Source organism: Parasteatoda tepidariorum, chromosome X2, assembly GCF_043381705.1.
Source record: "Parasteatoda tepidariorum isolate YZ-2023 chromosome X2, CAS_Ptep_4.0, whole genome shotgun sequence".
Classification (NCBI taxonomy): domain Eukaryota; kingdom Metazoa; phylum Arthropoda; class Arachnida; order Araneae; family Theridiidae; genus Parasteatoda; species Parasteatoda tepidariorum.
In genome coordinates, this window is record NC_092215.1 from 58,209,814 (window position 1) to 58,227,403 (window position 17,590).

Here is a 17,590-nt window from a genome sequence, read left to right on the forward strand (position 1 = left end):
AAAAAATATCCGCAAGGCAGGTTTGTATATTTGGGGCTGATGATTATGAAATCTAACACAAAACTGTGAGATCGGGGGCTCTATTCCAGCTGATGGCAGTTTTTAATTATTATTTCTTAATACTGAAAAATGTTTTTCGTATTTTTTTAAGTATGCATGTTAATAACTAGTAATTTAACAATTATTTAAAGAACTGGAAGGCTCCGCTACCTGTTCATTTTGCTCACTAACCCTCGTGGTTGCTTCTGCATTCATTGCAGGTTTAGAGGAAAAACGGTTTATTTCCCTTTTTTTCTACAAAAATTACGATTGAATTACCATTTACATTTTGAAGGTGATTAAATTTAAGTAAATCAATAAAATTGGTACCAATCAATAAAATTGGAAAATTGGTACCTGCCGCAGAGTTATTACTCAATAAAGTTGGACTCAAGGGATAGAGCATTCTCCTCCGAATGAGGTGCACCGAGTTCGAATCCCAGTGATGGCTGAGTGATATGAATTCCACACCCGGCTTTTACCGACCACAGTGCTGACGTGAAATATCCTCAGTGGTAAGCGGATCATTTCTTAGAGTTCCCTTGGTATCAGACTAACCGTAGGAGGATTTCGTGGTTTTCCTCTCCATGTAACTCAAATGCGGGCTATCAAAACGTCCTCCACGAATGCAAAAATTTCTTCCACTACTTGATCCTGGAGTTCTCTTGTCTGCTGGATTAGGTTCAAAATTACAAGGCTACGGAATTAAACATTAGTAGTAGTAAGCTCGAATTTTTGGAATTTTTTCTAGTTGTGCATAAATTTTTTATTGTTTGAGTTGCATTGTTTGAGTAAAATATTTAATTAAGAACACTGTAGAATCTTATGATGGATGTGCATATATTGTTTATTTATTCAGATATCACTTTTATATTTTTCCTTTGTTAATATTTGAATCATGATAAATTTTTTATCAGAACAAATATGTCTATGTGTCATATTAATTATTTTTCGCATATTAAAAATTATTGCTTATTTTCAAAATTATCTGAGCCCCCCTGTCGGGGCATTGCTGACCCCCTGTCGGGCTAAGTCTAGCGCCACTCTTGTATGGTAAAGTATGCTAAGAGTAAAAATTAACATTAAGGGGTCCAAACTTTGAACCTCTCTTCTGACCAAAATATTGGGACTTTATTTCCCAGATTGTGGCTGCCTTCTATATTTCGAGGGTAAGAAATTCGAATCTGTTAAAAAAAACAGTGTATCTATTCAGAGAAAATGTGTTTTGTGTCTGAATTTGTAATTTGAAATATTGTCTGCTCAAATTAATCAGCACATTTGAGGTCTCCTTTAAATGTTAAGAATGAGTCCTAGAACCTGAAGATCCAATCATTAGATCAAAAGTTATTCAGGGTTGCTCATATTTTACTGTGCACTGTACAGGGAACCTTTTGGATACAGCCTTTTGCTTTGTTATTCCGATTTCCTATGTTTTACCAGCTGTTAAAAAAGGTTAAATATCAGCTTTAAGATAAATTGAATATCTCTTTAGCTATGTTATTTACTACACTATAAAACTTTTCTTATTCACCATTGGCTGAAATTAGGTTATAAGTTTCTCTGAGGAAATGTAAATTGAACATGAAAGTTCATCAATAAAAATACAAGAGTAAAATATGCTATCTTTACGTTTGGAAATTAATCACAATTACATTGAACAGAGCAAATAAGGATGCATCTAAATTATCTTCGACCAGGTTTTAAAAAATATTTTTAAACCTAATGGTTATTTTTTATTATCTTTAAGCCACCAAACAGAAAAAAAATCTTCCATACAGATATTAGATAATATTTAAAAACTATATCCATTTAAAAAGTCTTTCCAATGTTTAGACTAGGCATTGAAAGACTCAGTTTTTATAGTTCATATCATTGACTTCGATTAGTAACTAGATTGATGACTTACACAAAAATTTCACTCTGAAATGTGATTCATTGAAAAAGAAAAAAAAAATCTATTCAGAGAAGCATTGGTATATGGCAAAATTTTCTGTGCTTCTATTGTGTAATTTTTAAAATGTGTTACAAAATAAAGTAAATGAAAGTTACTGAAGTATGTTTTTATGTATGAAGTATGTATGTTTAGCTACTGAAGTATGTACTGAGTAATGTTTTGAGTTTTAGAAGTCAAAATATATTGAATGAAGTCAAAATATACTGAGAACATTTCTTGCAATTTATATGCATTAATAATATGCACTTTTTAAAATATTAACTATTACTAAAAGTTTAAATGACTTGTCTGCTAATTTATTTATTTTTGAATTGATTTTCCATTTTATATATTTTTTGCTAGGATATAATATCATCTATATCTGGACGAATTCCACCTAATGTTGAAAAACATATTAAGAAATTGATGGCCATGTACTCCAGCAATATTACATCTGTGCTAGCTCAATTTCCAAGTCAACAAGTAAGCTTCCCATTTTCATAACTTTTTTAGTGTTTTATTTGGTTTTTAAGTATTAATTTTATTTTAGATTGCTAGCGTCATTGATAGTTATGCTGCAACTCTTCAAAAAAGATCTGATCGTGATGTGTTCTTTATGACAACTCAAGGCATTGTACAGTTAGTTCAAAGATATAGAAATGGAATCAGAGGGCGAATGAAAGCAGTTGTACAAGATTTATTAAAGCTATATTTATCTGTAGAAACTGAATTCCAACATGGTATATATCTTAAATCATTACTCTTTTGGTGTTTGTACTCAGCCTTTTGATGTTTTTTTTAAAAATTGACAAATTTTACTTATATCTGGAACAAAGTTTGTATATTTCTTGAAATTTTTTGTTGAAATGTGCTTACATTTTTATCATGTATTTTAATAGATAATATTAGTTAAAAATAAAGTATTAATAACATTATAAATTTTTTTTAAATAAAAGTAAAGTATTAATAATAGTATTAATTTTTTTAAATAAAAATAAAGTATTATTAATAGTATTAATTTTTTGTAATAAAAATAAAGTATTAATTTTTTTCCTATCCAAGAGTTGAATATATGATGTATATATACAGGCCCGTCCTCAACGGGGGGGGGGGGGGGGGGGGGGNGAGAGGGGGGTGTCTCCCCCCCCCAGCGATATCATCCAGTCGGCAAATTCAGGTTGATAGTCGGCCATTTTTTTACTTTTTACTTTTTTCATGTCAAAATCCCGACTTTGCCGAAATTCTTTCATTGTCGGATATTTCATTGGTGATGAGATTTAAACGGATTTCAATGTTATCTGAGTTTCGTCCGTTTCAGGATCCCAGACCTGACTCGGCGAATCTTGTTATGAATTGTGTTCTTAAATTTAGTTTTTTTTTCTCCTCCAAGAGTAACCATTTATGATAACTCAAAGCAAGATGACCGATAATACAAGCCAAAATCCCGACTTTGCCAAAATTCTTTTATTATTGGATATTTCATTGGTGATGAAATTTAAACGGATTTCAATGTTATCTGAATTTCGTCCGTTTCGGGATCCCAGACCCGACTCGGCAAATCTTGTTATGAAATGTGTTTTTAAATCTATTTTTTTTCTCCTCCAAGAGTAACCATTTATGATAATTCAAAGCAATCTCGAAAACCATTTCTCTTGTATTATTGTTTCAACGACACATTCTTAAATTTAAAAAAATTTCAGTGACCTTAATTTTTAGTTAGCTAATAATGTATCATAAAATTCAGATGTTAATTATCTGAATTATATTATTATATTAACTCCTTATTAGAGGTTTAAGTAATTTTTTTAAAGGAAGTGATGAACTTACATGAGTCTTTTTTAAAGAATTAATAAATTTTAAATGAAATAATCGCACAGGTGATGCAACCTTTTTATTTTTTATTTTTACCTACAAAATATTGGGGAAGAATTACAAATAATTGTACCTGTATTATTCAAAATATCTTATTTAAATTGTTAAATTCTGTTTAAACAACACAAATTATTAAATAATTTATATTTTCAATTAGTAAAAGCTATTTTTCTACTATGAAGAATTTTACTAAATCCAAAGGACTTTAAACATTAAAAAAAAAAGAAAAAAAAAAGGAAGAAACATTTAATTTGTTAACTACCCTTCAGTTCATAACTTTTAAAATTCTATGATGATTGGATTATTATTTGAGTTAAAAATTTTTTTAACCTAAAATAAATTGTTCAAGGACCAATTCATATCTTTAGAACAATTAATCACCACAACAAAATTTGATATTCTCTATGGAGAATAGTAAACATATATGTGATCCTCAATTCACCTTTATAAAAATTTCTGTTTTGAAAATAAAATATTATATTTTGCTTTTAATATTCTTTTTCAAGAATCATAAGAATTCTGAAACATTAAATTGAGTTGCACTCAATCGAATCAACACTTCAATCATTTCACACAATTTGTGGATGGTTGCCAAGTTCAAAGTTTTAAATGTTGTAATTTTGGTTTCATTATTAATTCTTGGATTCCGAATATTCATGGAAAAGTGGCAATTCTATTTGATCAAGCCGTTACCGCACTATGAAAAGGAGCAAAAAAAAAGGTGCTGCGACTCCGATCTTGTGAAGCAGCAGACAAAACCCCCGATATTTCTGTCAACTTGAAAAATCGAGTGTGTTTTAAAAGTGGTTAGCTAGAAATGCCCTAAGCTATATTTTCTCACGTTTTCTCTTACTCTTTCTAAGAATAAAGACAATATCTTTGTCCATGTCGTTATGGAGGGGAAGGACGGGGCTCAATGCACATGCAGCTGTGGTACCAATTACTTCACTGACCTGTCTTTAACTGTCTAGTACGGGTACTTAGTTACTCAAAGCGTATTTTATAAATCCATATTATTATTGAATAAAATAGAAAATCCGCTCACAAGCCAACGATCATCCAATCTACCGCAGTTTCTTAAGTTTTGAATGTAAGTATAATTTTTTTTTATGAATACATGTTTATTATTTGCAGTCTTATTGTTTAAATATTCAGTTTAATTAAATTGCGTTAAATGTGTTATTATTTTTCAATTAAATTATTTCCTCAATTACTGCTTAAAAATTTAAGTATAAGACTTTCTTAAAAAACAATATTTTTTTTAAAAATATATGTATATATGGGTAAAAATTAATTTTCATGAAGCGGATAAAATTATTTTTTAATCTCTTTAGTGCCGTAAAATCATTAAAAGAAAGAAAAAAGAGCAATTAAAAATTTTATGTTATTTATATTCATTAATAGGAGCTAGGGATAGAAGATAAATCACATTTGAATTCCGAAAATTGGAATTCCTTTTCCGTTTTTTACTTTTTACTAAGCTTTATATTTTGAGTTTGAAATAGTACTTTTTTTTAAAATATTTTTTCAGTTGAAATGATTTTTTATAGATCTTATTTAATTGAAATTTCAAACATCAAATTCTATATTTGTTCGTATGCTTTGTTTTTATAAGTCCAAACTGCAATCCTTTATGAACAAAAATGTACTAATGCTTATTTTATTGAAAATGTAAGGTGTTTAAAAATAGAAAAGTTTCAGTTTTTTTTTATGAATAATTCTTTTTAGCTATTTTGTTGTATTTCTTATGTATTTAATGTTTTTATATTATCTTTTTGACTTAAGTTAACAGTTTTTCATCTGTTTAAGTTAATTATTAGTAAAAAAAACTTAATAATTTTGTAATTATGTAAAAATTCAATTCACAGTTTTGTAATAAAAATGCAGAATAATCATTTTAGCATAAATGCTTTCATAAGTTTTTATTGTTAAATCGATTAGCATTAACTGCACCAATGACAGTTGCGACAAATGAAGAAATTTTCAGCAAGATGAAATTGATTAAAAAGATTCTAGGAAAAAAAGAGGTCCCGGAAAAAAAGGTACCTGGAAAAAAAAGGTCCCGGAAAAAAAGGTACGGAAAGAAAGGTACGGAAAGAAAGGTCCCTGGAAAAAAAGGTCCCGGTAAAAAAGGTACCTGTGTAGGGAAAATTCTGTAGGGGAAAATATTTGAAATGAGAATTAGATTGAAGCGCTTTTTGCTGTTCCGTGCATGAAATACCGCGACTGTAATTAAAAAAGACCAATACTTTCACTCCCAATCACGAATAAACATCCAACACATAAATCTTCCCAACTTCCCCGATTGGCTACTTTAAGCCTCACGTTAGCAACTCCTTCACAAAATATAATTTAAAATAGAAAATAACTTTTTTTTCTTATTTTTTTAAAGATGAAAGAACAATTTACTTTTGAATGAATTTTGTTTTGAATCAATATCTTATAGAAGACTGTATTTGTTGATTATGACTTACTTTCTTATCTTCAAACAGTTGCTCTAATTAGCTTATGGTAACAACGTTTAGATGAAACAAAAGATAAATTTTAATTACTGAGTGATTTTTCAAAAAATATTTAAATATAGAGTAAAAAGTATTTCAAAGCTGCATTGAAAAACATTTAAATCTACAACTTTATTTTTTAAAATTATTTCCACAAATAATTATTAATTACTATTACTGAAAACCTATTTTTTTTCTTTAATATTTTGTATCCATTTTAATAATATAATTAATAGAAATGTAAAAACTTTATTTTCTTTGTATTATTTTGAATAATTACCGGTACTATTTAGTTATCAATAATACGACATTTTTCACCTATGGCGGTTCCATTTTTAAGTGCTGTAAAAATTATTTCGATGAATAGCATTATGTTTATAACTAGTCAAAATGATTTCAAAATAAACTTTGGAAGCTCAAGTTTTGTGGCGCATTATCTGTTTTGTTTTACCTTTGATTATCAAGCTTTAACCATATACAAATTGTGTATATGTATATATACACTGGTTATCATAAATTAAGGAAANTATATATATATATATATATATATATATATATATATATATGACACTCGGCAAAATAAGCTTCAACACCCCCCCTCTCGAATCGGTTAGCGACAGGCCTGTATATATATTTTTTCCGGTACTCGAAATAAATAATCTTTCATGTTCAAAAAAAGTACATCTTACATCAGACTAACTTGAAATGTGATGAAAAACAAAATATTCTTAAAATAATAAACTATTCTACGTTGTTATAAAAAAAATCAGTATATAAAATCGTTTGTTCAGTATATAAAATCATTTGTTTAAAAGAAGTAAAAACAAAATCAATTTATTGATTTTTTAAGATGTTGATGGACCCATTTTTAAAAAAAAATTGTAATTAATAATTTGGCGACTTTATTTTTTGTTTGTTTGTAATGCTGTTGCATACAAACAAATTTTTCTAGAAGGCCTTTGAGGATGCTAATAATAATAAAATAATAATATTAATAATAAATATTTCATTCAACGTAGCGGGGGGAAATGAGAAAAAAAGCCTCTTCTTTGATTTATTTATTAACTATTGAGAAAACTGTTTCAATTTTTCTATCTATTTGAATTAAGCTATAAAGTTTTTTTTTTAATACTTTATTTTCTAAATTTTAGTATTTTTTTCTGAGCAGTATATAATTACAATTTTATCCTAAGAAGAATTATTCAAGAGTATTTGATATTGCATAAAAAAAGCTGTTATGCATACATCTGATTTTTTTCATATTTGGTGTAGTTAATACAAATAAATATTGCAGATTTTCCTTTCAGAGTTTGCCTTAAGTTCATTTTTTAGCAGAATATTGCCTTGAAATTTCTATTTTGCATTATTTTTAAACCTTTTTGTTTGTGTTTTTCGGATTTGTTTACTGTCTTTGATTCAATTGTTATATTAATAAAATGTTACTGAATATCGCAATTCTTATAATTTCCACAGGTCATTATGATAAATGTGTTGCTTTACTTAGAGAAAAGCATAAGGAAGACATGGCTACTGTTGTCGGTAAAATATTTTCCCATTTGCAAGTAAACAAGAAGAATCAATTGATTATAAAACTAATAGTAAGAATAAATTCTTAATATAACATTAGAGTGGTGAAATATTTTCTTTTTGTACCCTTTTACCTTGGTATCAGGTCTAAGGGAAACTATCTAAACTACAGAAATCTTTATTATCTCAAAATTTTTTTAAAAAACTTTTATCAGAAATTACTAATAAAAAAAACATTTTGATCTCTTTTATTTTAAAAGTTGTGTGTTTAAGATGCATGTTAATTAAAATTTTCTATCAATTAAATAATCTTTATTATCATTACATGATCTTTATTTTTGAGTGAAAAAAAAACTTAAGTGTAAAATCCTTTAGCTGTAATACAGAAAACTTGTCTTCTACCTTCTTCTTGTCTTTTGATACCTCAATGGGCTTGAAGTTAGTAAAAGTAGACTATAATTGTTTGAAATTCCAGAAATTATAAAAAACATCTTAGATTTTGTTGATGGATTTAAGTCACCATTTTTCATTATGTATGGGCAAAATTTTTGAATTATAAGTTGGTATTCTCATAAACAATGAATTTTGGATCTTCAATTGTACGTAGAATGCTGTAAAATGAGTGTAGCACATATTTATTTAAAAATTTGTATCGAATGTCTAAATTTTAGTCATGTTTTATTAGCTTTTAATTCTATAGTTATAAAAGTATTGTTAATGAAGGATAGCTTTTAATGTTACCCCATGCAGATCAACTGCGTCATTGGTCAGCTTATAATTTTTTTAAAACTTAAAACATCAATTCAGAGTTATAAGATTTTGCATACTTAGTAAGAGGCATGACTGCTAGAGGTTTAAGACACTTGAGTTTTTCTGATTCACCTTTTTGTAAACTTTATATGTTTGAAGGAGATAATATTCTGAAATAGCTGAAGGGTTATACATTTTTTTGGTTTGGTTTATCCAATTAATTTTACATGTGACCATCTTAAATATATTTTTTTAATAGTGAAGCATCTCCTTACATTTTAAATAGAAATTATGTTTTAAATTCAATGAAATGATGTTCTGATGCATTTTGTTAGGAATTTCATATTAATATGTTTTATAGAATATGTACAAAATCTCAACATTTTCTACCTTCTGTGTAGATATTAAGCAGAATTCAAAAACTGAGAATTTTTTCTAAAATATAATTAAAATGCACTCAAAAATTTTTTTTCTTTGAAACATGCTTGCCATTAGGATTTTTTGCACTATCTCCATTGATAAACTTAAATTTTACATTTTTGTGAAAGGGAAAGAGGAGTTAGTGGAATAGTTTTTAAAAATTTGCCATAAGAGTTTACTAAGCAGCATTCTGAATATGCTTATATATTCGAATAAATTAATTTTGAAACTGCTATTTAAAATAATAAAATTATATAAATGAAGATCATTTAGAAAAAAATAATAAAATGTGCTTTTTTTTTAAAAAAAAATTAATTTAATAAAATCATAAAATGTAAAAAAAAAAAATTGAGAATAAATTAATTACTTTACAAAATCAGTCTAATTTAGTAAGTTTAGTACTCAAAGTGTTAGTAATTTACCCACATTATCAGAGAAAGCCCAATTTGTAAATAAGGAATTTATTTTTTCACCATAAAAACCTTGTTTTATAATTTACTATTCAACAATTAAGTATGTTGTCAAGTAGTTCCATATGAAGATGTAAAACACACGTAACTTGTCACATTTTAAAGACTAACAATTGAGCGTGAGAATAACATACTCATTTCAACAGTAAGAAATTTTACTGTACAGAATTAAAAAGCGTACCAAACCTATGAAGAATTTTGGTCTTCCAAACATCTTTTGACCCTTGGATCAATGTTTGAAATGTTATAAATCTGCCAAAAATGTTAGAGAGAAATTTTGATTGATAGATAATTGTTATTCCTTTGCATTAAACCAATGTTCATACTAGCCTTTCTCCCTTTAACTGATTGGTAATAATATTGTTTTATCAAAAACTGGTTTACAAATACAAAAAATTCTGTTAAAGTTGAAGGAATATACTGAGTTTAAAACATGTTCAAAACCATAAGTGCTATATCATATGTTAAGATATATTCATTCATAAGATAAAAGATATCACATGGTAAGGCTAAAAGATGGCTCTTGAAAAAAAAAAACATTTTATTCATAATTATTGGATTTTCTTCAGAACATGTGATTTCAAAGTAAAGATTATTTAGAAATGACAATAACCTAGCTGGTGAGAAAAAAATATTTTGAATATTTATAAAATATTAATGTTTGCTCAAATATATCAAAAATTTTATATTTTGTTGTTTTTTTCCCCTTTTTATGAACAAAACAGAATCTTAAAGTGTGTGATACTTATTTCTCTGAATTGAAAAGCATGTCATTCATATTCTTTTAACCAGCCAAAAATATTTTAGTTGTTTACTATATTAGTGTAATAAAGTGTTTCTTTTAATAATAAGTATTAAATGTTATCATGAACTGTAAATTTTATTTATTATTATTATGTGTATATTTTCTGTATTTCAAACTTTACCTGTAGCATCTATAATATGTTATATTGTCTAATAATTTTCTTTTCAAATCAGGCAATTATTAAGATAGAAATTTTCTTACATTAGCTTAATTTGGGAAAACAATTCATAGTTTGTGAAAGGATGTATAAGAAAAGCATTATTTTGGAAAGTTTTCTAATCTTTTAACTGTCAGAATTTTTATAATTCCAGGATCATTTGTGTGGACATGAACCTGGTTTGACTGATGAACTTGGAATGATTTTAAATGATCTTACCACTTTGAATAAATCTGAAAATTCCAAAGTTGCTCTGAGAGCTCGACAGGTAATATAGTTTTTGCAATACTACTGCTTACAATGCCTTCTTTATGCTGTTAAGTAAAGATTATTAATTTTTAAATTATTTGCTTAGGTTTTGATTGCAGCTCATCAGCCTCCATATGAATTGCGCCACAATCAAATGGAATCCATATTTTTATCTGCAATAGATATGTATGGCCATGACTTTTGTCCTGAAAACCTTCAAAAACTAATAATGTCTGAAACTTCTATTTTTGATGTATTGCAAGATTTTTTTTATCATAGTAACATTGTTGTGCAAAGAGCTGCTTTAGAAGTGAGTTTCTGTGCTTTACATAATTCGACTTTGTGCATTAGAATTTTCAGTTTTTTTTAAATGAACCTTTTCTATTGTATTTTGTTCTTTATAAAGTGTTATAAAAATTTAATGTACATTTTTCATTAAATGTGTTTCTTTGATTTTAGGTTTATGTTAGGCGAGCCTATATCTCATATGAATTGACATGCTTAAAACATCAAAGTTTAATATCTGGCATTTGTGCTGTTGTCTTTCAGTTTTTACTTCCTTCATCTCATCCTAATAGGTAACAAATATTTCCTAGCTATTTTACTTTTAAGTCATATGTATCATTAATTATATTACTATTTGATATTATATATTGTTATTATATGTTGTATTTTTATTTGCATTTTTTATTTGGAAACTTTTATTTAATTGTTCATTCATTAGAAGAAAAAAGTGTAAAGTGGTTATATACAGTTTTAAACTCACCTTTGATTAGTGAGTATTGTGTTTTCAAATGTAAATATATTGTAAAAGTGCACCATAAAAATTCTAATTATTGACAATTAAAGGTAATGAAATTCATTTCAAAAGCAGGTGATGAAGCATGCTAGGTGGGAAAATTATGTCGATAAAGTGTTAAAACTAATAAAAATATGTATTGTTAAATGATACTATCAGAGTTATAATTTTTGACAGTTAAAGAAATCGTAAATCAAAAGCAAGTGACAAAGCATATTTGAGTGTTTTCACTACAGCGCGAGAACGCGAGAATCTCTCATATTTTTTTCTTTTCTCGCAATAAAAAATTATTGACTCGAGAAGTTCGCGTACTCTCTTAATCAATTTCAAATTGCGCAAATTTTGGAAAAAATTTCTTCTTTTACCATTATGAATAAAATCTTTTTCACTTTTCTTCCTTGATCTTTCATTATTTTGAACATCGGTCCTTGTCATCTAGCTTCCCTATTTACCAGTATTGTTCAGAACCGGTGCGAAAAGCAGGACACCACCCCCCGAACCACGGAACCCCTTTCAGAACACATTTCTCTGCAACCATGTGTTCACCGTAGGTAAGGTTTCTTCATGTAAGACGTTTACATTTTTTGTGCATGAATGTAAGATGGACGAATACCTTGTTAAGGCGACATCTTCTACTCCGTAACGGACAAATGAAAATGAAACAAATGTCGGTAGAAACTGTCAAAATGAAACAAATACTGATATTTTTCAGCCAAATAATAAATAGCTGATAAAAAAGTAGATATAGAACATTTTCCATATGATGATGCAGCAAAAATATTCAATTAGAAGATGTTTAAAATATATTATAATTAAAGAAATAATTATTTTCCAAGTCTATTCGTGTTTTTTTAATTTTTAGAAATCTCACTTAACTTTTTGAAATCTCACCCTGTTTTTGAGAAAGGGGGAGAAATTCTCTCCCATTTTTTTTCTGTAATGAAAACACTGATATTTGGTGAAAATATGATATTATATGAGGGTTCATTCGCCACAGATAAAATTAAAAAGCCCCTCCCATGGCAAAATCTACGTCATATGTGAGGGAATCTGTATCATATATGAGCCAATGAGCATCAGCAAGGAAATAAGTGAGCCGACATGCAATCATGTTTATAGATGTTCACGCTGGATGTGAAAAAATCGTGTATGAGAATTGAGAGATTCGAACGAGAACTTGATTGACAAGTTTTTTTCGGTAAATATATTTCACCAATAAGGTTTTCGTTTGCACCTCTGTATTCATATGTGAAAATTTTTGGTACTCGGTGTGAATGGTCCTTTACATTCGTATGGCTTGCTCAAGTCAATAAGATTATTCGTCATGTCTGATATGTAAAAATAATTTTGGCAGATTATCCACATTTACATAACATGTTTTAACTGGTAATTCCCAGATTATACAAAGGAAATTATGGTACTTTTATTCTTTGTAATAAATATTGTTCGATACTTGATAAAATGTTAATATTTAACTTCTATTGTCTGTTATGTAATGAAAAATAGGCGTATTATACATTGTGTTTTTTAAGCCTTTTTTTCTACTTTGGTTATGTTTTGTATTTGGCATTATTTATTTCTTAAGAATATCTTTTATCATTTTTCTTTAAATTAAAATCTTGATGTTCTTTCTGTTTTTTTTTAAATTTTTTATTTCTTAAAGCTTTATATTCTTTTATTGTTTAGAATTGGGGACAGTCTGGAAATAACAAGAGGACATTATATTATAAATTTTTCTATATCTTTATCTAGTAAATTAAACAAAATTTCTTAGTTTATAAAATTTTCATTAATTCTTAAAATTCCATGAACCTTTATTTATCTGTGTATTTTCTTTTACCAAACATATCTTACTTTATCCTTGTTTTGGAATTTTTAATGTTTGGCTGTAAAGGTTTCACAGATTTTACTTTTAAGTCACAATCATCAAATTATTTAGATTAAACCATTGTTTAATTAGAAGTTGAACAAAGTACATTTATATCCATCTACTTGAAAATTATTTGCTTTTACTTTTTAAACAAAATTTAATGTAGCTAATTTCTTTTGTTTTTTTTTTTAAAGTAAAAGCAAACTTAAGTATAATTTACAAAACTATTTTGCAGAAATAATAGTTCTTACAAAATAATCATCAAATACACTAATATGCATACAAAAAATAGCTATTAAGTGAAACTTATTAAAAAAACTGAGTTATTAAATAACTGTAAAAGGATACTGATTGTTTCATTTAAGCTTTACAGATTACTATTTTGTTTGAATAAGTAATTTGTTAATTTTTACACTAAAGGTAAATTTATTGCAAATAAAAAAATTTTCTTTAAAGCAATGCTAACTAAGAAATAGTAGAAAACATAATGGATAACACAGTGTCAGATTTGTCATAAAGAAAATGATAAAATACTTTTGATGCAATGATTTTTTTCTGCCTTTATTCATAAGTTAGACATATGGCTATCTTTAATTTGTCTTTCTTCATATGCATTATTTAATATCAGTTTCCAAAACAATGAAATAATTTTGTAGTCATGTGACAAGTTCTGTGGAAATTTTGATCAAATGTTTTCGAGGTGTTTTTTTTATCAAAAAATTATTAAAAACTGATAACATAATAAATGTTCTGCATTAAAATCTGTTAAAAATGAAAATATTGTATCTATATAAAAGTTATTAATATAAGAGAATTATATTAATTTTTATTTAAAATAACATATAGACAAAGTGCAAATCAGAGGGCTGAAAATCATGCATATCATTTATGAAATATCAAAAGTGGATTCATCATATCCACAATAACAAAAAACGACATTTTTTATCTGGTTTTATGTGTTTTTTGAGACAAAAACTTCAAAAAAAAAATCATATTTTAGGGAATTATGGCCAAAAACAAAATGAAAGGGCTCTGGAATTTAAGATATTATAAGTTAAAATGACAATTAATTCCAATAATTTGCTATAGGAAAATAGAATTATAAATCAATAAGAACAATAAAGAAAAATACATTTCTGATAAAGTAAATGTTAAATTAAGAATCAAAAAGGTTTGGTAATAAAGTAGAAAATGAGCATTTGCTTATTAAAATATTGTGTGTTAAAAAATTAGATGGAATTGGTGAGGATTAATAGATAATAATATTAAAATTGTATTGCATGCACAGTGCATAGAAAGAAAGGGGTTAAGCAATGAAATTTTATCTTCAAAGATGTTCTAAGTTTCTGCCATGAACTATTTATAGTTTCTGGACAAGCATGTTTGCATTTAATTTTTATAAGAAAGCATAGCTGAATAAAGTAGAAATACCATATTCCTCCTTTGTTCAGAGCCTCTCTGAAATTTTTTATTTGCATTAGAAAACTTTGCAAAGGAAAATTTTCTCCCAAATTGTAATTAATGGTCCTGAGTTATCCTTTGTTATCATTTAAAATTCCTTTGTTTTATCTCTTCACCTCTAAAATATTATAAAAAATGATTTTTTTAGAAAATATTATGTACTTAATAAATAGCTACTAAAAAAATTAAGAAATGTCCTTTTTTAGTGTATTTTTATTGATCTTTCTGCTGTATACTTATTGAGTAATACATTTCATATATTCTTTTTCAGAGCGTTTCATTTCACATCTTGCAACATGAAGAGTGAAGACCAATCATCTGTTTCTAGTTGGGATATAAAAGAAGCTTATGAAAATTGTCATAGATATGGACTCTTAGCAGCTTTCTCAAGTTTTGATGCATTTAAGAGGTATGATGAAAGAAAACTTTTTTAGTTTATTTTAGTCTAATTATAGGTTCTAAAAATTCATGTGTTTCTTTTTCTACAGCAATTTTGAAAAGATGATAGAACTTTTTGAAACTGCTGATTTTCCAAACAGAACAGAAGATGCTAACTCAAATACTTACGAAGAAGAACATGGGGTAAATTTGACACCCGAGGAATCTTCTGTAATTATGAGCTTTTTTATTTACTAGGTTTCTTTTTAAATTTAATACATATAGGTACTGATATTTTCTTTTTTCTGTTTCTCCTTCAGCATGCCGATTATTTAAATATTATTAATGTTGCTATATTGATGCAAAGTATGGATGAAGATAATAATTATAGCAAGATGTTTGCCCAGTTTTGCAAAGAACATGTAAGTTATTAACTTAGTTATTTTGTGTTGCATTGTAATAAAAATAATCAATTTGAAGCTTTTTTTAAATTCTAGCTACATCATTTCAACAGTAAGAAACTGCGTCGCATCACATTCATTGTTTTACACAAGGTAAATTGTTTCGATATTAATTTTATTTTTATAGCATTTTAACTGCAGCTATGATAAACCATAAGGTTTATATACTCCAATGTGGCTGATTTATTTATCACTTTTTGAGTAACTAGGATAATATTTGTTTCCTGAGTTATTGTCACTATTTGCAAAATCATTGTTTTCTGCTAATAAAGCATATTTTTTTTCACTACATCAAGATTACCATCTAAAGCTGGTAACTTGAGGCTTGCCGCTTAAAGTTTTGTTGCACAGTGTTTACATTTATTTTAAATTAGTATTTTAGAAGAAAGAAAAGATGAAGGAAGAATGCAAAAAGATAAAACTTTGTAAGACACGGAAGATCTAAGAAGTCCCAACATCCTAAACATGCTTTATAATGTTCAGGTTATAGACTTAACTGGCTAATCCATCCAAGGGCATCCACTGGCTAATCCATACTTTTACTTTCCAGAAAACTGTTAACCAGATGAGTGTTATGTTGCAATGCCTTATCTTTTATTAAAAAGAAAATTAGGTCAAATTTACCCCTAAGAAGTTAACATAGACTTGTAAGATATTATCTTTTTACCTGAAACCAGGTAAAGAGGGTTTTTCGAAAATTTGGAAAGGCATGCAGCCATTCAATGAAAAACCTGAAGAGATTATTAAGCCTATGTTATCATAAGGTTCGTTTTTGGGTAATGGTGGATGAGAGTAAATTAGAGGTTCTCTATATGAATATATGAACCGTTTGAACTATAGCCATGAAATGTCTGAGAAATTTACCATTATGAAAGCTGAGGTTTGGTGGTCTTTATAGGCTTTTTGTAGAATGGTCGTTTTTTCCATGTCTTCAAGCAGTATGATTGGTTTGAGTTATAGCCATTAAAATCTACTGAGTAATTTTCGAGATTATTGACAAAATTTAAAAATTTTCTTAATTTCGATCACCAATATTAAAAAAATAATAAAATATGTAAAGACATTTTAATAACTGATGTTTTTAAACATATAAAAGAAAAATTATTTGTTGGGAATAATTGAAAATTTATAAATTGGAAAATGAAATGTTCCAAATATAAAAAAACAAGACATAAGGAAACTTATTGCTTTTGACAATCAATTAAGGTATTTAAATAAGTACGATAAAATATTTGAAATGTATAAAATATTTGAACCTATATATTAATATTGAGTACATGGCAGGAAATCTCTTACTAACTAATTCAATTAGAGCTGCTTGACTGATTAAAAATCAGTTTTTTGAGTATCTGAACTGAAACTCCTTTTTTACTCACATATCAAAAGAAATGTTTTTTTGGGGAAATCTGGCATTCTTTTACTGATTGAGCTGTTGCAATGCCTGAAGATATCCTTTCACTTCCTGCTTTTTCTTCTTCAATTTTATATAACTTCATTGCTTATAGTTTAGTTTTTGTTTAATAAATATTTTGAGTAATTTATTTTAAGTTTCCTTTTATTTTTCAGCAATTGTTTCCAAAGTACTTCACTTACAGAGCCCGAGATAATGTAAGTTATGGAATTTTTTTTATTGAGTTTATAAAATGACCAATTTTATACATTTAGATCATTGTTTTTCTTAATAGTTTGAAGAAGATTGTATCTACAGACATTTGGAGCCTGCTTTGGCTTTTCAATTAGAAATTAATCGTTTAAGAAACTATGATTTAGAAGCCATTCCAACAGCCAACCAGAAAATGCATTTATATTTAGGCAAAGCAAAAGTATGTGTAATGCATTTTTAACTAACTACTCTTTATGTTTAATATTTCAAATACACTGTTATAGGAAAATATATT

The 17,590-nt window shown here is 27.2% G+C and overlaps 1 protein-coding gene across 2 annotated transcripts in view; it reads left to right on the plus strand.

The window, feature by feature from the left end:
* Nucleotides 1-17,590, plus strand: part of LOC107449161 (acetyl-CoA carboxylase) — a gene marked incomplete at its 5' end in the record, with an annotated part of 85,955 nt that overhangs the window by 17,223 nt on the left and 51,142 nt on the right. Inside the window, 12 exon segments of one of the 2 annotated variants that reach the window (XM_071188232.1) lie at nucleotides 2,336-2,455; nucleotides 2,523-2,712; nucleotides 7,819-7,943; nucleotides 10,629-10,742; nucleotides 10,830-11,033; nucleotides 11,183-11,301; nucleotides 15,125-15,262; nucleotides 15,342-15,462; nucleotides 15,552-15,653; nucleotides 15,729-15,785; nucleotides 17,259-17,300; nucleotides 17,378-17,515. In XM_071188232.1, coding sequence (XP_071044333.1) covers nucleotides 2,336-2,455; nucleotides 2,523-2,712; nucleotides 7,819-7,943; nucleotides 10,629-10,742; nucleotides 10,830-11,033; nucleotides 11,183-11,301; nucleotides 15,125-15,262; nucleotides 15,342-15,462; nucleotides 15,552-15,653; nucleotides 15,729-15,785; nucleotides 17,259-17,300; nucleotides 17,378-17,515 — 1,470 coding nt within the window. 2 annotated transcript variants of the gene reach the window in all.